The sequence below is a fragment of the Pagrus pagrus genome, assembly GCF_965226575.1.
Source record: "Pagrus pagrus genome assembly, chromosome: 10".
NCBI classification, from domain to species: domain Eukaryota; kingdom Metazoa; phylum Chordata; class Actinopteri; order Spariformes; family Sparidae; genus Pagrus; species Pagrus pagrus.
The window spans coordinates 1,046,156-1,069,258 of record NC_140194.1 but is presented as its reverse complement, the minus strand read 5'-3'; the positions used below and the strand labels follow the sequence as shown (position 1 = coordinate 1,069,258).

The following is a 23,103-nucleotide window of genomic DNA, read 5'->3' as shown; positions in this document are numbered from 1 at the left end:
TTTCTGATTGATTGTGAAATTGACTGCGATGCGAGGGGGCGCCAGCTAAAATCTTGCCTAGGGCACCAAATTGGTCAGGTCGGCACTGGACAGAAGGATGGGTAGAGTTTCTGAGTGGAGCAGCAGCCAGTAAAGGAGTAGATAAGAGCTGCAGCATTAACGTCATCAAAGAGTCAAAACTGAGTTAACTTAAGTTTTACTTCTAAAGAGAGACGAGTCTCGACGGCTGTTTCTCTGACGAATGTTTAGTTTCATTTAATGAATGTGGTTTTAAAGCTGTTGTGTTTTCCAGTGTTGCTCCACCTCTTTCTGCTCTGCAGGTGAGGTTTTGTTGCCTTTTAGGTTCAACTTGATTACTGATGTACTTTTGGCACAAGATCTGTTGTGATACAACACATTGAAGCGTTAAGGGCAGTCTGTGGTTACAGGAGTCTTTTTACTTCATGTTGTTCACATTTCTTCTTGTATTGGCATTGGCGACATGTGATAACAGTCTACAAGTGCTACAACTCTCTTGTTGTGCTATTTGTAAGTACAAATCAACGTCTACTCCTGTGAAGACTCGTGGGGTTAAAGACTTTTGGCTAAAAGGTTCAAGATGTGAATCTCAAATTATGCTGAAATTAATATTGCACATTTATGAATGATTGCCAACAATACACTGCCTCGCACGGGGCACCATTTATATCATGCTCCTCACACGGGGCACCATTTATATCGTGCTCCTCACACGGGGCACCGTTATGTAATGTGTCATGCAACAGTAATAGGGAATTTTGGGTTATATCTGCCTATCAATAATATTTAATGATTATCAGGGATAATTATTAATTATGATTAATAATAAGATCCAATTTACATTAGATCACCTTGGGGCACCACCCTTGAAGAAGGGAAAAGAGCCAATTCACCAAATCAGTCTCAGAAAAAGTACTAAACTGTTTGTAACTCTGATTAACAATTAATTTAATAACTACGACCAATATTACCATAACAGCTAGTAATGGTTGAAGGATTTTGGAGTTCTTGACAGAGTAGAGGTTGGCAACATTCACTCCTGTACAATATTAAATAGGCAGCTTGAAGGTTCAAAAGTCTAACTGAAGAAGAGACTTGAGGGCAGGCTTCTGATGTTTAAGTACATTTAATATCAGATAATTTAAGTAATATTTATTTGGGTGCCTTTGTGACTTCACTTTCACCAAAGTAATATTTTAACACGATATCTTTACTTTTACTCAACTATGACTTTTGGCTTCTCGTCACAGCGTCAGTAAAATGTCCCTCTGGATGTTTCAGTCATTTAGTCATGAATCATTGTGACTCCAAGGATTTTATTCTCCCTGATGTCCATCCAAAATAAACCTCCTTCACTCAGCTCCTGGAGCTGCAGAACATGTTTTCATCTTTTCTTCAGTATCAGAGTGTTGCAGTGATCGTCGTCCGTATGTCCAGGAAACATTTTGAACTGAGCCTGTTTGAGGCTTCACTACGGACAATATCACTTACATCCTGTTTATTATGGGGTGTGTGATTTGTGTCCCCTGCTCTGAATGATCCTCAGATGTAGTGTGGTTGTTCCTCCACAGAGAGGCGCTGCTGCGCTGTTAAATGTCTCAGCTGCAGACTGATTAAAGGGGAAGTTCACCCAAATCACACACAAAACAAACAGCTGCATCTCCTCACTCATCGTGTCGACCCAGGCAGATAGTTGGGTTTATCTGCCTCGTTTTCATACTTGAGTTCTGGTTTTGTTGCTGTTGTTCAGACGCTTTTACCTGGAAGTCATCAGGAGAACAAGCAGTGACTCCACCGGCCTCAGAGCTTCTGACTGGCTTTGTGGACTTGCAGGATGTTTCAGTCCAGATTCAAGTTGAGATAAAGAAATGTGATTTATACAGTGAAGTGTTCCACTAGAAAAACTGTATATTGAGGACAAAACTGTCAAAATCAAAAAGTAACTATAAAACGGCTCAATAAAAAGTAAATGTCTTTAAATTCAATAAAATTATGCTACAAATAAATATAGGCATAAATTAATTAATATGATGTGACATAATGTTCCTGTTTTAAGTCTCCTCTGTATTTATTTACCCCATTTAATTTCTTTATTTACTCATTTTCAAATGTATTCTTTAAAGATTTAAATGTATTTTCTAAGTATGTATGTATGTATTATCATTTTTTTAATGCAGAGGGAAAATTATAACAGAAATACATACGTTAACAAAAATTAGTAACAAATAATGTAACGTTAGGCTGAATGGGACGTAAATAAAAGGGAATTATACAAAGGTAAATTAATACAGCAGCACATTCAAACAGATGTACCCGTTAAATTACTCTTTGATGCATTAATAAATAATATTAATAATAATAATTATTATTATTATTATTTTCTAGATACTCAAAGACGCTTTACAAAGAGGATGGTGGTTGATATTTGTTCAGCACTTGTTTTAAAGTTTAAATAGAGTTTGAAAAACAATATGGCGGCCACTTCCGGTTCACTATCTTTGCAGCAGCTAAATAATACGTTAAATATGTTTCAGAAATCTTTTCAGGGATATAGGCAGTGTGGTATCTTTATACTTTATACTTTATATAATCTTTATTAATAGTTTGTTAGCACTGCCGGGTTTAGACGGTTTGGTGTGAGTTCAGAGGGACTGTCCGCTGATCCACCAGCAGTTTGATTATCGTTTAAAATAATTGTTTAGATGCAGTCAGCCTCCCCCAGCATTTGTATTTTATTTTTATTTTTACTTTGAAGGCCACTTCCGGCCACGTCCGGTGTGGTCTCTGTTAAAGGGTGTGAGCTTGACGCAGCGGCTCCGGTGCTCCCAGCAGCAGCAGCGGCAGCAGCAGCCTCTCTGCCCGGACGGACGACCAGACGGACGGACACCGGACAGACGGACTGCTGTCCATCAGCGGACCTGATTGAAGACTGCGCGGTAGACGAAGGTAAGACTGTCTCTGTAGTATGAACCCGTTAATGTGTGAGAGGACGCGCTGCTGATGTCATCACTGATGGTCGTAGTATTAGTACCGCTGGTACTACAGTAATCACAGTATTTCCAGCAGCTGCAGCACCGAGTCTGTCGGCAGGACGAGCAGCAGGACTGGGTGGAGTATGTTTGGTAGCAGCAATAGTATCAGATTACATTTACTCGAGTACTGCCATCTGTAGGTGCATCCATCTTCTCCTCCTGCTCCAGAGCTAAAAATGATACTTTTACTCCACTACATTTTTAGTTACTTTGATTCTTCCTCAGAGGAAATGTGATCAAAGCAGAAGATGAAGTGCTTCATTACAGCAGAGACGCTCTGCAGCCCCACAGGTGATCTCAGGTGTGATTATCATCACCACTGAGCCTGGAGGGTGGTGGACCACATCCACCACCACCTCCACCATCACCTGCACCATCACCTCCACCATCACATCCACCACCACCTGCACCATCACCTGCACCATCACCTCCACCATCACCTGCACCACCACCTGCACCATCACCTCCACCATCACCTGCACCACCACCTGCACCACATCCACCATCACCTGCACCATCACCATCTCCATCACCTCCACCATCACATCCACCACCACCTGCACCACATCCACCATCACCTGCACCATCACCATCTCCATCACCTGCACCATCACCTCCACCACCACCTCCACCATCACCTCCACCATCACCTGCACCATCACCATCTCCATCACCTCCACCATCACATGAACTTCTTTCTGTCTTTGAGCAGAAACATGGAGTCTGTTTGTCTCAGTGATGGACGGGTTTGTTTGCATATAGCATATTAATACCAGGTGTGAACTGACGGACTAAGAGACCTGTGATCGGCTCAGGATGGATGGATGGTGATGCAGCAAGTGTCAAACAAGACGCACAGCAAACAGGAAGTAAAAATAAAAGACAGATGAGATGATAAAGATGAGGAAACCACAGACAAAACTCCATAAATCAAATGTCATTTATCAGAGCGTCAGTGCTCATGGTGACTCCCTCCCCCTCCTGTGAGTTTCTCTCTGTCTGTGTCTGAGACTCAGCTCTTATTACTGAACATAGTGTCACTGAGCTGCAGTTAGTTAACGTTCAGCTCTCAGCCTCCGTCCGCTCCAGCAGCTCTGAATACGCAGCATCTCGTCTGTTTTGGCTCGGCCCGCTGTGGTTTCCAGCCGCGGTGTGTTTTGTGTTTCCTCGTGTGTGTTCGGAGGCTCTGGGGCGGCCCGGCACCAATAACACACCGCCTCTGTCAGCGAGGAGCTGCAGGACCAGTCGACCTCCCACAGCAGCACACACTCCTCCAGCCTGAGACTCGTTTTCTGCTCTTATATGACATTTAGAAAAACTTTGACCTGATGATCGTTCAGTATTATCACTCATCATCGCTCCTTGTAACCGTCGCCCTTTGACGTTCATCTGAAAACTTTCACAATGAGAGATGTGAGCTAGGAAATAACTATTAATCATGAGAGGATCGGATGGAAAGAGAGACAGAGTTGCAGCATTCTCCTAAACACCTGAAGTAGCCTGGGACTTGTTTTAAAACGTGAGCAACGACCAAAAAAGTCCAAAACTCCACTCAAACTTTGCCGAATCAGCCATGAGTAGTACCTGTTTGCATTGTACTCATGTATTTACAGACAGCCATCACTATGTTGCTTTGATCCTGAAGAAAATGTAAAAACATGATTTTTCTCAGGCAAGTTCTGCACGTGTACGGAGCGTCTTTTTTGAGCATTTCTAAGAAGATTTCTGGAGTCATCATCTCCTCCTGATGATATAAAGTCAGGTGAAGTCTCGTAGTCCACAGAACATTTCTGGAAATGTAAGTACAGGTGCGTTGATTTTGTACTGTATTTTGTTCACTTGTGCTGTAAAGGTGTTGCCTCCTGTTCTCCTGAGCTGAGGTGTGTGTGTGTGTGTGTGTGTGTGTGTGTGTGTGTGTGTGTGTGTGTGTGTGTGTGTGTGTGTGTGTGTCAGGTGCTGTGGTGTTTGGACAGAGACGCAGGAAGTGAAAATGAATCGTGGTTGCAGATGAATATTATTTTCTTGTCGTTTGCATGTGTTTCACTGTGGTGGAGACAATGTGACCATCAGGAAAATGATAATCGACTGGTTTCACCCGCCGCAGCAGGTCGACCCACAGCGTCACGTGTCAGATGATATTTAGGTGAAGCTTGATCACTTCAGAGGATTTGTGTTTATTGGAAAATATCTACTGACTGTAGTACTTTGATGATGAAGCAGTAGTAGCCAGTTGTTATATGTTTAAATACTTCATGTCACCATTGAGAGAAACTTGGTCCATCGTTTCCCGGATGTCCGTCCTTGTTCAGACTTGTTCCTCATGTCCTGAAGTCACCTCTCTTGAACTTCTGGCTGCACCGTCCTCCATGATTTCTGGTGACACTGCTTTGTTTTCTCCACGTCTGTAAGATGACGAGCACAAATGAAAGCTGAGTACGTCCTCGTTAGGCGTAAATGAGCCTTTACACCTGCTAAACATCGCGTGTTAGCATGCTAATGTTAGCATCAGCTGTGTCATCATCAGGTTTCTTGTCTCCTCCCTGTGTGCTTTAAACTGATGACTGATAACTGATCGAACTGATCAAACTGCAAACACAGCTTGAAGCTTCCTGCTGTTTTAAAACAGCGTCTGAGCAGTTTCCTCTGTCAGAGTCTCAGTCGACCCGATCCGTCCTCTCAGCTGAGTGCTTGTTGTGCGACCCGACGGCTGGCAGCGGGAAGTCGAACCACAGGTGAAGATCTAAAGTGCTCCCATTACAGCAAACAGCCTGCGTCTCCCTGAGGTGCTGCCTGATTTAATCAGCGGGCTGAAACTCCTTCGAGAGGAAACCAACAGACGTCTCCATGGCGACCAGGAGGAGGAGGAGGAGGAGGAGGAGGAGGAGAAGTACCTGCTGTCAGCCGGAGGGAGGGCGAGAAGGCTTCATGTTGTAGAAATATCAGTCACATCTTTAAATCTCATCTTTATTTTGCTGCTGAGGAAGATTATTTTTCTCATATTTGGCCTCAAGATCTGTTTGTTGATCTCTGCTGGAGCTTCCTCCTCCACTGTAAAGACGCCGGCCATGAGAGTTGAATGAGCTCACTGACACTGAGCCCGTGGTGTCAGCGGTCATTGTTCGGAGGTCAAATCGAGTGCACAGACGAGGTTCAGTTCACGTTATGAAGCATGAAATGAGTCCACAGCTCGTCTCGTGAAGGGATGATGAGGAAAAGAGGCAAGCGTGATGTCGTGTATCAGCCTTCACATGTGGTAGAGAAGATCGTTTAGACATCAGTTATCGATCAGAGCTAATAATCTGATTCCTGCACGTCAGCTGCTTCATGTCTTCTGTGTGTGCTGTGGATCCATTAAGCTGTAACACAGTTGCTCTGCTGCAGGACGGGTTGGTTCAATGGATTTTTTGTTACCTCAAGAAAATGTTGACAAACATTTTTCCAGCCCGGTCGCCAAAATAAAATGTCAGCAGTTAACGTTTCTGCAAACCAGTTTCACGTCCAGAGGTTTTTCTTCCTCCGCGACTTATCGAAGGAGAACACTGTCATTTAATTCAACTGAAATCCTTTTGTGCTTCATCCCCAGAGAGCAGGAAGATCCATGAACTGGTTTCTGTGGATAACTTGAATACATTGTGACTCTAACAGTCGCTCTGAAAGGGCTGTTGTTGTTTTACCCTCAGTACATTGGAGGAGAATCCTGAACAGTCGCTGCATTTTAACAAAAACAAGCTTGAAATGTGTCACATTAGTCAAATGCAGGTTAACACACAGTCTCAACTTGCTGTGGTTTGACAGGTTGCGGAGGGAACGACATGCAAAGCAGTTTTCTGATACACAAACAGCAGTGTGGTCGTGGTCGGTGGAAAAGCTGCAACGACTGAGTGAAAAACATCTTCAGTGCTTAAAGAAACAGAACGGTCAGCGATAGTCTCAACACATTCCTCCACATGGATCCAGTAATGAAACATGACCCGAGTCACTGAAGGAATCAGGTTTATAAACGCCTCTCATGTGTTTCCTGCACAGAAATATTGTAGATGTGATCATTTGACTTAACTGGCTGTCAGAAAACTGCGTTTGTGTTCGTTGTGCTCTGAATCGGGCCGAGACGAGGAGCCAAACGTCTCATCTGAGCAGGCTCTTTTCATGCCGTTGCCATGGCAACAGAGGAGAGAGTATCCTGGCTGCCGTGTGTGGTGTCGGTCACGTGTTCGGGCGTCTCAGAGCTTCAGATCAAAGGTTTTCTCTCTCCAATCACAGCTCTCCGTCATCGACTCCCTCTGTCATCTGTCTGAAGGAATGTACATGTAGTACCAATACAAGTACTCAGCGTTGTACCACACGTACCGCAGTACTGATCCGGTACTCAATCGAGCATCAGGCACCAAATCTACTGTGATGTAAATGACATGTTTGGGCTCAAGATGTTTGTGAACGCACCGTCTGTTTCAGCTGATCCAACCATTGAACTAGTCACCACAGCATCACCAGACTCCCTTAACAAATGTGTCAGTTTATTGAGTTGTTGAGTTGGAGACACTTTATAAACTGTGTGAAACTCTGTCTCTGACTGATTCTGACTTATTTGTTCCTTCTTGTTAATTCAGCAAATGTTCTACATGAACTTCTTTCTGTCTTTGAGTAGAAACATGGAGTCTGTTTGTCTCAGTGATGGACGGGTTTGTTTCAGACAGAGCAGGAAGTGACATCACATCACAGGTGGTCACTCAGGCGCAGGTTGATGTCAGGTGTGAACTGAGATCTTTGGTTGTGGAGACGGTGGAAGGATAAAAGTTCATCCTTAGCTTCTCCTGCTGAACCAGAGGAGCAGAAGTGTCTCTTTGTGCTGCTGATGATCTGAGGACTAAATGTTTCTGCTCCTTTAGAGGAAAGCTGCTTCTGTTCTTGCTCACTGGATGTTGGTCACGCCTCTATTTTTAGAAGTTGTTATCTGATGCTGCGTCGCTCAGCCTCCCTCCCACCTCCTCCCGATCATCACTGCACAGTCTTTCAGAGGAAAGTGTTAACATTAAACTGCAGCGCATTATATTATAACAGCATGTTGTGACGCCTCCACCTGCTCATCCAGAAGTAAAATTAAACTGTTCCTGTGATTTTAAACAGAAATAGGATTCAAGGATTCAGACGCTTTATTGTCACACGCAGAAGAAAACAAGTTAGCGGGTAAATTAAATTCTCAGTTCATTACTGTACGTCTCTCCCTGGTGCCGTCAGCGAAAAGACAGACACAAATGAGCAGATTCACAGACTCTCGTACATGCTGAGGTAGACGATTTCACATAACACTACAAAATCTGCAAAAATTGCTGTTGTTTCTTCCGCCCTGCAGATCCTCCCGGCCAGTGATGATGATGTCGGAGAGTTTGGAGCAGAGTGATGACGTCGGCGTCCTGCCCCCGCACGAGGTGGAACCCCACAGGGAGGAGGATGGACACTGCCCCCTGCCCTTCAGGTGAGTTACTGCTTGGGGGATAATCGTGCTCTCTGTTTTGGCACTACAGCTCCCACGATGCCTTGGGGGATGTAATCAGGAAATATAATATAGCCATGGAGAGGGTCTCACTAAAAACGTGGTATTTCACCGGGATGGGCGTGTTTTTTAAGGACGTAGCCGTGCACGCTCAGCCGGAGTGCACATTGTTCCTTCTTTAATTTGTATTTACGTATCTACGTGCATGTGTCGTGATGCTCTGCCCTGTAAAACCGTTTGGATTGAAATATGAGATGTTTTCTACCGGAAAAGTCGACCTGTAGTTGATATAGCGTAAAGATACTTCATTATTTTATTCACGCACGAAGATCTTGCTCACATCCTCCATGCGGGCGGTGGTGGGGGCGTGTCCCGATCATTTGCGGATGTTTACATTAAGACTTAGTGAATTTATTATTTTCAGTTTTCAGTCGCGGTTGGTTACGTTAGGAAGAGATCACAGTTTGGATTAAATAATAAATCAACGTTCAAACATCATCTGCGTGATGAGACAGCCAGTGTGAGCTGACCAGAACACGCCTCGGACCACAACACAGTCAGTTAGCTGTTAGCTGTTAGCTCCAACCTGAGCCTGTATTTGTTTATGTATCTTGTCAAATTAGCGTCATTAAAAATATGCTGATTAGCTGTTAGCAGCTCCTGTTTGCAGTATCCGTATGGATGTACAGACAACTATCACTGGATTTCTTTAATACTGATGAAAACTTAAAAACAGGATGTTTCCCGGGCAAGTTCTTATTTTCTACGACTTCTAACCAGAGCAAATGTACAACCTGAATCTGAAAACAGCTTTTATGCTTTTTAAAGTACCTTTGAAGGCCGCAGAAAACGGATGGAGGACGTCTGGCGTTGGGATCAACCGCTCGAGGTTTAAATGTGAATACAAATACTTGTTTGCGGCATAAACAAACACAGATCGTAGCTCTGTGTTACTTTATGTGTTTAATGTATCATAACACAGCCGTCAGCTGTTCAGGGAACAGATGTGGTCAGGCTGCAGGTGGATGAGGCTCACAGCTGGAGGACAGATGAACCCAGATGTTGTGGACAGACAGCGACGTCCACGCGATGAGTCGACCTGCGCGTTGGTACAGGAAGGCTGCTGAACATGTTGATGATTCAGACCCCTCCTCCCCGTCATCAACCGACTCACTCATTAGTCCTGACAAAGTTTGTGTGTGTGTGTGTGTGTGTGTGTGTGTGTGTGTGTGTTTGGCAGCCGATGAAAGCTGAGGAGACGTGCAGCACAGACAATACACAGAGAGGGAAAGCCTCAGTGTGTCCCTCACTGCTCTGTTATTCCTGTCACGTAGAAAACAAGCTGCAGGAGAGGCTGCAGTGTGTGTGTGTGTGTGTGTGTGTGTGTGTGTGTGTGTGTGTGTGTGTATGTGTGTTTGCCTGAAGCACGTGCAGTCAGCTCACGTTACCAGGCAGCAGAGCTCAGAGAGACGGAGAGGCTGCTGGGAAGGAGGTGTGTGTGTGTGTGTGTGTGTGTGTGTGTGTGTGTGTGGAACTAATGTTCCCTAAAACCCACAAACAACCACACATTACGCTGCGACACATCACACATCGCTCGGTTTAAACGTAATAGAAGTTTATACACGTCGATGTCGATATAAAGATCTTCAGACGGAGACGTGGTGTCCACGCAGCTTCTGTCCACGCAGCTTCTGTCCACGCAGCTTCTGTCCACACAGCTTCTGTCTACAGGGGGCGCCAGAATCAACACAAGGTGAAAGTTCCTCGTCGCAGCTTTAAGTCGGACTAAATTTCTATTTTGGGGAATCGTGACAAATAAAGAAAGAAAACTCGATAAGTGATTTTCTGAAATTAAATATCGAGCGGTTATAAAAGATAATAAATGATGCTGGAAACAAATAAACATATAAAATACGCCGCACCACTCTTACTGCTACTTCACTACATGTTGTGTATTTTACTTCACTACATTTATCAGCTTTAGTTACTGAATTTGATGTTTTACAGCTGAAATGATTGACAGAATATAAATTACTGGATAATCATTGAAGTCATTTTTGCTGTCTGGTTGCAGCTTCAGATGTTTTTTTGTGAATCATTTGAATATATTTGTAACAATGTTGAGGCCTGGACTGAACAAACATTGTGAAGGTGTCATGTTGGGCTCAGTGGATTCATGGAGACAATAATAATCAGATGAATCCAGAATGAGAAGAATCATTAGTGTCAGTCTGATACAAAACTGCTGCTGCGTTCCTGCTTTACTGACGATACTTCAACTACATTATTCTGATTGTACTTACATACTTTAACTAAACATTTTGAGCACAGGACTTTAATATTTTCACAGTGTGGTGTCTGTGCTCCTTCCTCCTCCACCGTGATAATAAAAATGTCCAGTGTCATGTCAGCGCCAGCTTTCAGACCGGTCTGTGAACACGGCCTGTTTCTCTGCTCCAGTTTCTCCATTCAGGCTGAAACTGTTTGCATAATTAGTTCTTTTATCTGAGTGTGTGTGTGTGTGTGTGTGTGTGTGTGTGTGTGTGTGTGTGTGTGTGTGTGAGCCACCCAGTAGCTCTTGTGGACAATCGCTCCTTTCACACGCACACAGAACTGCAGTGTACCAAACTAAAACCAGTCGCTGATGGTAATTTTCACTTCACTTCATCTGCAGGTCGTTTGTTTATTCACATTTTCACGTGTTTGTCAGTTGTTTTTGTTTTTTTGCATGAACTTCATGTTGATTTGCCTCCTCCTGTCCTGACCGCATTTACATGAGCATTTGAATTACGTGTGTGTGTGTGTGTGTGTGTGTGTGTGTGTGTGAGAGAGAGAGAGAGAGTTTGTCTAGTTAAACCAACTAAACACAGGAGGGATTAACACTCCAGCTTCTAATAAGTTCTCTACCCTGATGGCCCAGATAAGTCAGAATCAGTCAGAGACAGAGTTTCACACAGTTTATAAAGTGTCTCCAACTCAACAACTCACTAAACTGACACATTTGTTAAGGGAGTCTGGTGATGTTGTGGTGACTAATTCAATGTTTGGATCAGTTGAAACAGACGGTGTGTTCACAAACATCGGCAGGTTAACAGACCAAACATGTCATTTACATCTCAATGTGTCCTCAGTGTGTCTCGTTCACACCTGTGCTGAGGTTGTCCACCTGCGACCAGATCACTCAGCACAGATGTTGACTCCAGGTGTGAACAGGCTCTTCCAGGTCACGTTCTTCTTATTTTGTGTCAGAATTTTGGCATTTTAGAAACATGTGGGTAAATTACTTTGAACAATTAAGAAATTAGAATGGTTGCATTTTAAAGGCATGCTGCATTTTTTAGAGCCAGTATCTTTAACTTAGACTTTTACAGGCCAACAAAACAACAGGACAGAGAAGGTAAAGGTGGTGACAGACTGACTGTGACTGTCTTCATGTTAATCTTAATCTGAAAAGTAACTAGTAACTAAAGTTGTCCAATCCAACCTCACTGTATTTTATTGAATGTTGTGTTCTCTTGAAACATCACAGGAAACGCTGCAGGCCGCCTTCCTCTCTGCATTTAATGACTTTGGTGCAGCGGCGACATTTTGCTGCGTCACTTCTGTGAAACTCTGCAACACTTTCCAAACTTCTCTTTGAGGAAGTGATGTGCAGAAACATGTTGCTTAACAAATCCCAGGTTCTCGTTTGTATTTTTCTGCTTCTTGCACAGACACATTTGTTTCTGTGACGCAACATGTTTTGTCACCAGAAGGTAAAAGTACTTATGGATCATGCTGCAACTTTAAAAAAGACTTCCAGGTCGGAGCCGGTCGTCGGCACACAGCACTAATCTGCTCTGCTCTCTGCTGGTGCTGTTCTCGTCCCGGCTGCTGCAGTGACCCACTTCTCTGCAGAAACTGTGTTTTTGTCTCTTCTGACAGATTCTGATCTCATCAGATGTGATGTGATGTTTCCTGCAGGCTGCAGCTGATCGACGACCTGTCCTACGAAGATGTGAAGAAGTGTTACAGAGGATCAGTGAGTCCTTCACTCAGCCTCAAAATCACCACGTGTCAACATCGCCACCACACCTACAGATGCATGTGGCTGATGTAACATCACACACACACACACACACACACATACACACACACACACACACACACATACACACACACACACACACACACAGCTCTGAAGTTGTTTTCAGACGTCCAGAGATGACGACAGGCCAGCAGGAGTCCTTTCAAATCTTTTTTTAAGTCTCTCCAGAGGTTTCCGGCGTCTGTCTCGTCTCCATGGGAACATGGTCAGGAGTGTGTGTGTGTGTGTGTGTGTGTGTGTGTGTGTGTGTGTGTGTGTGGTCCGCTTCAGTAAAGTTACAGTCAGACAGCTCAAACACTTGAACACATTCTGCCCTGAACACATGTGGTGTGTTAGCTTCACCAGGCTGCGTGTTGTCTGCGTTTCCACGGACGTCTGAGGGAATATTGTTCCAATAACAGAAATTATGTCGATGACACAACTTATTTCACAAAACGTCTTCACTGTCAAAGCTCAAAACTTTGACCCAAATGTTCTTCAGAAGCTCGAGGAGGAGCCGGCGTCGAGCTGCTGCTGATGTTTTCTGTTGTTTTAGTCTTTGTTGTTTCAGACAGGAACAGGAAGGCAGGAAGTCACCGTCTCACAGACAATAAAGACACACAGGTGTATGGGGGGGGGGGATTTAGATGATGTAACTTCTGACCCACATATCAGGAACCAAAACAATACTTCAGCACAATGTGCCAGAAAGTCAGCTGAGGTGGGCGAAGTGTTCAGATGCTTTAGTGAAACATACGACACGGAGCTTTTAACTGGTTATGAAACAGACTCGGTTTAATACTGATGACCTACATAAACACACGAGACGAGCAGCAAGAAGACCGGCTGCTCCTGAGCGTTAGTGTTAGTCTTAAAGGAACGGTTCACACAAACATGTAAGATTCAGTCTTTATCTCTGATATAAAGTCAGGCTCAGCCATCGTCTCCTCCTGATGATATAAAGTCAGGCTCAGTCATCGTCTCGTCCTGATGATATAAAGTCAGGCTCAGTCATCGTCTCCTCCTGATGATATAAAGTCAGGCTCAGTCATCGTCTCCTCCTGATGATATAAAGTCAGGCTCAGCCATCGTCTCCTCCTGATGATATAAAGTCAGGCTCAGTCATCGTCTCCTCCTGATGATATAAAGTCAGGCTCAGTCATCGTCTCCTCCTGATGATATAAAGTCAGGCTCAGTCATCGTCTCCTCCTGATGATATAAAGTCAGGCTCAGTCATCGTCTCCTCCTGATGATATAAAGTCAGGCTCAGCCATCATCTCCTCCTGATGATATAAAGTCAGGCTCAGTCATCGTCTCCTCCTGATGATATAAAGTCAGTCTCAGCCATCGTCTCCTCCTGATGATATAAAGTCAGGCTCAGTCATCGTCTCCTCCTGATGATATAAAGTCAGGCTCAGTCATCATCTCCTCCTGATGATATAAAGTCAGGCTCAGCCATCATCTCCTCCTGATGATATAAAGTCAGGCTCAGTCATCGTCTCGTCCTGATGATATAAAGTCAGGCTCAGTCATCGTCTCCTCCTGATGATAATAAGTCAGGCTCAGTCATCGTCTCCTCCTGATGATATAAAGTCTTTCCTGCTTCTGACGGCCGACTCTGATAATATCACATTGTCTTATTTTAACAATGAGTTCCTCAGCTGTAGTTTATGCACACCTGAGGGAAAGAAAGGCTCAGATGGACGATTTCATATTTCGTAGCTCTAAATAGATAATAAAATAATTCTTCTTCTTCTTTGTGTTTACTTGTTTACAGCTCTATTTATCGGCTAACCTTTACTGATACCGGTAAACAGCCGATAATGAACATTTCTCAATATTGTGCCGATAATTAAAAGTGCATCCCTCGTTAAAAAATACAGCCAAAGGAAGAATTCATATATTAGATGAGTCCATACATACAACTCCTCCAGTGTGATCCAAGTCTCTGAAAGCCCGAGATCCCAAACTGATCTGAAAAGACGTTATTTACAACTCTGAGATCAAAGTCGGCCATGTTAAAGTATTTGTAAAATAATATTGTGCTGTGTAGAAACATACCCAGTCCCATATCATACCAACGCCTGCTCGTCACCAGTTATTTACACCCTCAATTACATATTAATTATCATTTACCCCAAACAGCTACAGTGAAGACTTCAGCTGTAAACAGGTGTAAATCAGAGCCACTTCTGGTCTTGTCATCTCGTTCAAGTGCTCCAAGAAAGTGCAATATTTCTGAAAATGTATTTGTTTATTTCCGTTATAAATATAAAAATACAGAAATGCGAACAGCACTTTGTATCATTTTTATATAATTAGCTTTAACAGTCAGTGTCGATATAGACAAATAGTAAATATGATTAAGTGACACCAAAGTACGTTATTAATTAGACACATGAAGCAGATCGATGAGCTGATTGACTCTGTTCCTCCACAGACCGTCAGCAAGTACAACTCTCAGTACCACAAGCTGTTCCAGACGGTCCCTAAAGAGGAGATCCTGATGAAAGGTACCAGCTGTCGCTTTATTCATGATGGAGAAACGTTCGTATTATGACCTCATTAATATTGTAAATATTAAAATACTGAGTTTGAATTTCTTCTTCAAAACTACACACTGCTCCTTTAAGTAAAAGTACATGATGAGTAGAAAGTACTCTGTGGTGAAGTGTTTGATTAAATCTGATCATTTGGATCAATATTAATATTAATTTTTGATTATCAAAATAATATATTTTCTGTCAATCGACTTATCGATTAAAGTACAAGTACCTCACATTACAGTACTTCATTACACTCCACTGACTGTCTCCCTCCTCCTCCTCCTCCTCCTCCTCCTCCTCCTTCTTCTTCTTCTTCTTCTTCTTCTTCTTCTTCTTCTTCTTCTTCTTCTTCTTCTTCTTCTTCTTCTCCTCCTCCTTCTTCTTCTTCTTCTTCTTCTTCTTCAGTGTATTCATGTGCGTTGTTGAGAGACATCCTGCTGCAGGGTCGACTCTACATCTCCAGGAACTGGTTGTGTTTCTATGCAAACCTGTTCGGTAAAGACATCAAGGTGAGTGAAGAAGCTGTCGGCCTCTTTAATCCTGCGTCCACACGAGTCGAGGGAAATTATAAAAGACTGATTTCTATCATCGAGATCATGAAGTGGATCAGTGATTCTCCCAGTATTTTTTTATCATCCCAGTTTGGTGGAAAGGTAAATGAATAAAAAAGCAAATTAAAACATAAACTGTAAATAATAGTAATACATCTGTTTTTAATATTGTTTTGGTGCTTTAATGGCTTATTTATTTATTTATTTATTTATTTATTGAGAAGAGCAGTCGAGCAGCTTTCACACCAGATTGTTTTTAATCATTTCCGTCTTGTGAATCTGCAGGTCTGCATACCGGTGGTGTCAGTTCGGCTGGTGAAGAAACACAAGACGGCCGGCCTGGTGCCGAACGGCCTGGCCATCACCATGGATACTGGACAGAAGGTGCCACACAGGACGAGTACACACCAGAGATGACACATTGTTACACAAGCAGCTCTGATGTTCACTGACAGCTTAACAATCCAACTGACAGCACCAGAGAATATTTCAATATTTTTTGTTTATAACCTGGTTCCTGTCTGTCCGCCTGTCTGTCTGCCTGTCCGTCCGTCCGTCTGTCTGCCTGTCCGCAGTACGTGTTTGTCTCCCTGCTGTCCAGAGACAGTGTCTACGACGTCCTCAGGAGGATCTGCACTCACCTGCAGGTTTGTGGACCATCTTTAGACTCTTTATTCTCCTGACAAACAGAAGACAGGAGGTGGTTATTGAGCAGGAGCTCTTCATTAGTCCGGTCCGCTCCTGACCTGTGTGACTGTTTCCAGGTGAACGGGAAGAGTCTGAGTCTGAAGCAGTACCTGGAGGAGCCCAGCTCGCTGTCTATGGTAACGTCACCTTCAGCTTAAAGACACTTTCCTCCAAATATGACGATGATCAAAGTCAATAGTTTTAATTTCATGACTAATCGAACCCGGATATGGCTTTAAGAATAATTGTAATAACACAGAATCTTCTCATTGACGGTCTTGTTTGTTTATGTGGGTCATATAGAGCAGGGGGTCCCGACCACCGGGCCGCGGACCGCTACAGGGTCGTGGTTCAGTCAGCACCAGTCCACCAAAAACCCTAAAGGACATAAGGGGCAAAGACATATTCAATTCAATTAACATTATAATGTTCAAGAAACTGATTTTATTTACGTAAAAGTTTGAATATAACCATGAAACACTGACCTGGTTCAGCTCAGACGGGTCGAGTTGTTCTAACTGGGACTGTTAACAGGGAGGATGAGACACTGAGCAGAAAACAGCTGAAAATATGACGTACATTTAATATATTATATAATATAAACTACATCAAATATGGTTTCATGACGACCGATGTTGTAAATGCTCCAAATTCCTTGTGTGTGGCGAGCAGGAAAAAGCTCATTAACGAGGCTGTACACCTCCACCACCTCCACCACCGGCTCCACCTCCACCTCCGGCTCCTGTCTGGTCCATGTGGTCCGGAGGTTGAGAACCCTGATGTATCATCATCTTTATTAAACTGAGACGGTTTCATAACCACTTAAAAACTCCTCGTATTAACCAACTACATCAAATTACCTTTATTAAACCTATGAGAGCATTTACAATGAAATGAACAGTTTCATGTTCTGAGGAAAAGAAACTGAAGCTGAATTATGTTTCTGCAAAGATAAATCATGTAAATGAAGAAGGGGGTTGTGGGTAATCAGAGGTCTCAGAGGCTGGATGCTCTTCGGTCTATCAGTACGCTGCTTACTTACGTACGACGCTTCTCTTTGTGACGACACGTCGAAGCAAAAAACTTCCTTTAAAGAAGAAGACAAAGATTTTTAAAGTTGAAGAGTCGTACGAGAACTTCACCGTAATAAACTAAAATTTATTTTTGCAAATTTCTGATTTAAATCTGATCAAAGTGAAGACGACCACTTCTCTTAAAGCTGGAACAATTAGTTGATTTATTGATTAATTGATTAGTGAACTGACTCGACATCTTTGGGTTTTTGAAATGTTAGACAGACAAACAGTCGTTTTGAAGATGTCGCCTCTGGAACGGACACTTTAGTTTACTCTTTAGTTTCGGCTCTCTGGATTCGTTCTCGTTAAAGTATTAAAGATTTAAAACAGAGAAAGAAACGCGTCCTGTTGTTCTGGAGGAAACAAATCAGAGGATCAGTCTGATGATGTAAGCTGCTGTTGTTTTCGATACGAGTCACCAGCGAGTGAAACAGGATTTGTGAAATACCAGAAGTTGTTGCTTTGGTCCGGTGGTGACCCTCGTGACCCCTTCATGCTCCCTGGATAAGAGGCTTTCCCTGTGTTGCCTTCAGGTTCTGTCTGAAACACTGTAACTCTGAGCGGAAGTCACGTTATCCACTCAGAAATGTTGTGACGATCTCTTTATGCCACCGTTTAGCCTCTAATGTAGGATGTGTCCTCATTCTGTATTTGTCTTATCTCAGATCCGAACCAACAAGTCCGTCCGTCTCTCGGTACTGTCCCACTTCCTGTCAGCTCCGAGCCCATCAGTTCCTGCTGAAGACGAAAATCTTTAAGAACAAAAAATATAGTTTAATCTTTAAAAAGTCAGCTGCTCACTTTTATCAGACCAACAGGAGGAAATGGGGACTATTTTTAGCGGCGGATGAATCCACGTGTGTTGTAGAGCAAAAACTAATAAGAATATAAATAAATGACTCAGTAAATAAAATAAATGCTGTTTAATGAACCAAATCTAAAAAGTAAATGTAGGCATACCTTATATTAAAATAATGTTTTTATTTGCTTCTGTATTTACCGCTGTATTAATCCCTCTATTTATTTACTTTCCATTATATTTTTTTACAAGATAATAAATAAATACATAAATTAAGTTTTTAATTAAAGGTGCACTCAATTTTAATAAGAAAAAGATCTTCATTGACTGATTTTTACTAAATAAACAAACTCTTTGTTTTCATGACTTAATAAACAAACAAAATATTTCATACTGTTTTACTCTGTTTGTACATGGCGGACCCTGCCACCTCTCTAGCTTCGAACAGTGTTCTGGGACTTATTTTCCTCTGAGAGCAGCTGGTTTATTCACTGATGGAGAAGAAAATATTATTACCTCATTAATATTGTAAATGTAATTGTATTATAATTCTTGGAGCCTCTTTCATTGAATAAATGCTTTAATATCTCAATGTGATTTAATAACAGGAGAATCAGTAAAAGGTAAATAAGCCAGTTTGAAGTCGGAACCGTCTCCTGTTCTTGTTGAATTCTTTGGACTCTCGGATTAAAACGTTTCTCCTCGTCTGTGCATCAGGACGAGTATCCAGAGGTGCTGAAGTGGAGGAGGAAGCCGTCGCTCCCCGCCGTCTCCTCGTCCCTCCCAGACCTGCTGGGAAACTCCGCCCCCAGCCTCGCCGCTGACACGCCCTTCAGCACGCACACGCTCACCGGTAGGCCCGCCCACCTGTCGATCAACAGTCACAGGAAATCCTCCTCAGTCACAGACACGGAGACGCTGAGATGCTCAACGTGCAGAGTAAACCCTGTTTCCTTGTGTGTAGACAGCAGTTTGGAAACAGAGAAGATCCTGCTGACAGAACCGGTTCCTGAACTGGGTCAGATGGAGTACCAGCTGCTGAAACTCTTCATCCTGCTGTGAGTCGCACAGAAAACACTCAGAGAGTTGAATAAAGTTTCGAGGTGTCAAACTGTTGGACTCACATCATCTGCAGAACATCCAGGATGGATCTGACACACCAACAGATCCAGAACCATCCAGAATATTAGCCTCAATATGAGTTAAATTAATTCTGCAGTTTCTCTCAGAACTGAAGTATCTCCTATAATTTTACTGTTGGCCTGCGCTGCCTCCTGCTGGCTGATGTTTTATGTTAAGAATTAATTCACCCTCATTAAAATAACAGACGCATGAATTTGTAATAATTAACTAGTAGGTGACTGGAGCTCAGATCATCATCTTCATCATCATCATCATCGGGCAGTTTGTACACAGCCGAGCCTGACGTTTGACTGAACAACATGTTGTGATGTCCGTCCGTCTGTCCCTCAGTGTCTTCCTGTTGGTCCTGTCGTCCTGCTATCTGGCCTTCAGAGTTTGTCGTCTGGAGCAGCAGCTGAGCTTCCTGAGCAGCCAGCCGACACTGAGAGAGAGGTGCACACACACACACACACACACACACACACACACACACACACATTTACACTCAAAACACAAAACCAGGAGACTAAACCTAAACACAGTGTAAATGTCAGATGGTCAGGTGGACAGTCTGCTGTCAGGGTCTTACTCACCTGTATGCAGAACCCACACTGCACTTCTGGCGTAGCAGCGCTTCACACAAGCTGCACAGGAATATCTGTCACCAGCCGACTCACAGCTTTATCATCTTTATATGGATTTTTAATAGAACTAGATCCAGAGAATTACTCGCCTGGTGCACACGTCAAAAAAGTTTTCTAGCTTCCAGATTTACTTCCTGGTTATGTGGCCCACTGAGCATGTGCAGTAGAGTTTCCCCCGCCGGCCTCACAGGCAAGTTAATTAAAATAACTGGGCTTGTTTGCGGTTGGTGTCCTCTCAGCAGGTTACAGACGTGTCTTTTATAACGGCGCTCTGTGGGGAGAAATTATGTTTTTGGCTGCAATACAGTATTTTATTTAGACCTTGATACGGGGACCGTCGTGTAAAGGTCCAAATAAAACTTTCATGATCTTCATTCCTTTAAAAAAATAATTTTATATCCAGTGGTGAAATGTACTTATGTACAACGCTACCTTGTATTTCTACTCCAGTAGGGAGGTATTGTACTTTTTACTGCACTTGACACGTTGTACTGTTGTTACTTGATGTAATATATTACTGTTCTACTAATCGACTAAAAGTGGCTCCAACATTAAACTCGTCTCACATGAATTTGTTAACAACAGAATAATATAATATTCAGACGTTTGTGTTTAATTGATCCATTCAGACCCACAGACTCATCAGATTAAAGATTAGACGTGCTGCTTTTGGTCCTGTCTCCAGGTGTGGAGAGGTGCCCTGCTGGCTGGCCAATCAGAGGACAGGAACCTGACGCTGAAGCCAATCAAGGAGTGAGGAAGAAACCTGCACTTATATAGACTTCCCAGTAGGGGGCGGCGGTGAGCGGAGACAGCTCTCAGGAGCAGACGGACGACCGCAGCAGCCGCTGAACTCTGACCCCGCCGCAACCCGGTTACCATAGAGACGTCACGCTAGTCAACAGAAACAGTAGAGTGACCTTTGACCTCTGAGGACGGCTTGTTTGAGTGGACACACAGAGGACACGTAGAGGTCAGGAGGCGGGAGAACGTGCTGTAACATAACTGTGTGTGTGTGTGTGTGTGTGTGTGTGTGTGTGTGTGTGCGCGCGTGTGTGTGTATGTGTGTGTGTGTGCGTGTGTGTGTGCGTGTGTGTGTGTATATAGACCTGGAGGATCCACATTAAAGTCGTACTAACACAAACTGACTGTTAAAGGTTCAACATGTCGGCTGTGATCAGAAGCTGCCGGCTCCTGACGATCGAGTCGACTGGACAAAGAAACTGTCACTGAAACTCTCCGACCATCGACCACACACACACACACACACACACACACACACACACACACTGGGGTTTAATATCTGAGACCACGACTCAAAATAATTGTATTTTGTTTTGTTCAGAATGTAATATTGTTTTGTTTTTTTCATTCCACATGATGATATCAGTTTAACTGTTTGAGTGAAAAGTTGAATATTTGACAAATGTTTGTCCTTTTGTTGTAATGACATCATGCACTCGAGCTGCATGGACTCCACAAGTGAGTGTAAAACCTGCTGACTCATGATGCGTCCACAGAGCTTCTTGTTTGGCTTTCTCGGTCTGCAAGTGGCTCATGACAGGTGACTGTGAGGTCAGGTGACTATGGTCAGGTGACTGTGAGGTCAGGTGACTGTGTGGTCAGGTGACTGGAGGACGGTCCAGGACCGTCAGGACTCTGTGGTCGTCTTCGGGTCGTTGTGTCAAAGCTTTCAGGTGTTTTCAGTGGAACAGTTTAATTAGTGTTGTGCTCCACTGATGGAGCTGCGTCGGCACCATTTGCTGATTCGTGACAGAAGAAACGATATTTCTCATAAACAAAGTGAAAACATTTGTATCTGACTGTCGTGACGTAACACAGGAAGCATTAAATGATCATTGTATATCAGAAATGTAAATAAATTTTCACTGAGAAACATTTAAGTTATTTTAAAAAACCTCAAATCTAATTTATGTTGGAGAAAAGTTGAAACACCTCTGCAGCTGCAGCTTGTCGACTTCACGGCTCCGTCGTTTCATCGTCTCTCAACTGATTAATAAAGAAGTCACAGAGTTTTTTAAGATAAACAAAGTGCCAGAATTCAGAATATCATCTGTGAAGGCTCGAAATGATCAATAACTTAGACTCAGTCTAACTGCTGCCTTAAACTCACACTGTAGCGTCTGATATCATGTTTAAACACAGTCCCTGTGGAGAGCTGAAGCCACTGAATGTCCCTGTTAGAGGACAAATCTGTCAAACGTCCCTTAATGTGAACTTTCTGCACCTTTGAGATGATTTCGTCTTTAAATGTATTTTATTTTGTGCCAAATCTGTGATCTGACGTGTCTGTACGAGGAGAATCCTGATAAAGAAGAGCAGGTCGCATGTTACCAGAGCTGGACTCTTGTTCAGATCTGCCTGTTGGAGAAAACACAGTAAATGTTGGTCGATGAGAACAGGAGGAGGAAACACGTGTGTGACGTCACAGCCGAGTTTTAACTGATGTTGTAATAAATTCACTAATAAACACTTTTCCATGTCCTGATTTGTCTTTAATCACAGGAAACAAAAGACTCGATGTCAGTCCGACTCTCACTACTTCTGTCTCTCAGCTCTGAGCTCATTGGTTCCCACTGAACAAATATGTAGTTTATTTTTTAAATGGTTCACAGTAATTTCCTGAAGCAGCTGCTCACTGGAGGAAACAGGGCGTTTGTTGGGGACTATTAAAGATTTGGTGCTTAACTGGTATTTTTATTGCAAACTTTGTCTGATGTTTACATTTTTTCCTCAAAGAAAAGATGTTAAAAGTGTTTTTGTCGTTCATTTACATCTCTCCGCTCCGGGCTGGACAGTTTTCAGGTCCTCTCAGCTCGTGTTGTGTTGAGCTGACTCAGGTTGGTGGAGGTCGTTTCTGCTTCATCTGTTATTGTGACAATTAATACTCATGCGATAAAGAACAATATCATTATAATTATGAAACTGAATCAACAAAAGTTGTTTATATCTCAGTTTTTCTGCAGATCTTGTTGGATGTCTGCTGGTGGAGGGACATGATCCCAACTGAACTGTAGTGTTTGCTGCCCTCCAGTGGTCACAGTGAGGAA

The 23,103-nt window shown here is 43.1% G+C and overlaps 1 protein-coding gene across 3 annotated transcripts; it reads left to right on the top strand.

The window, feature by feature from the left end:
* Positions 1–2,825: 2,825 nt before the first annotated feature.
* On the top strand, positions 2,826–22,537 carry gramd2ab (GRAM domain containing 2Ab). Of its 3 annotated transcripts, XM_084363597.1 has the most exons (12): positions 2,826–2,964; positions 8,401–8,523; positions 12,505–12,562; positions 15,048–15,120; positions 15,559–15,662; positions 15,990–16,088; positions 16,280–16,351; positions 16,469–16,528; positions 18,984–19,119; positions 19,231–19,324; positions 19,740–19,841; positions 20,718–22,537. In XM_084363597.1, exons 2-12 carry the CDS (start codon positions 8,417–8,419, stop codon positions 20,764–20,766), a joined length of 954 nt encoding a protein of 317 aa, XP_084219723.1. In that variant the 5' UTR covers positions 2,826–2,964; positions 8,401–8,416; the 3' UTR covers positions 20,767–22,537. The 3 variants fall into 3 exon arrangements, with proteins under 3 accessions (XP_084219723.1, XP_084219721.1, XP_084219722.1); XM_084363595.1 differs by having other exon boundaries at positions 18,984–19,324; XM_084363596.1 differs by lacking the exon at positions 2,826–2,964 and adding an exon at positions 8,178–8,234 and having other exon boundaries at positions 18,984–19,324.
* Positions 22,538–23,103: the final 566 nt, after the last annotated feature.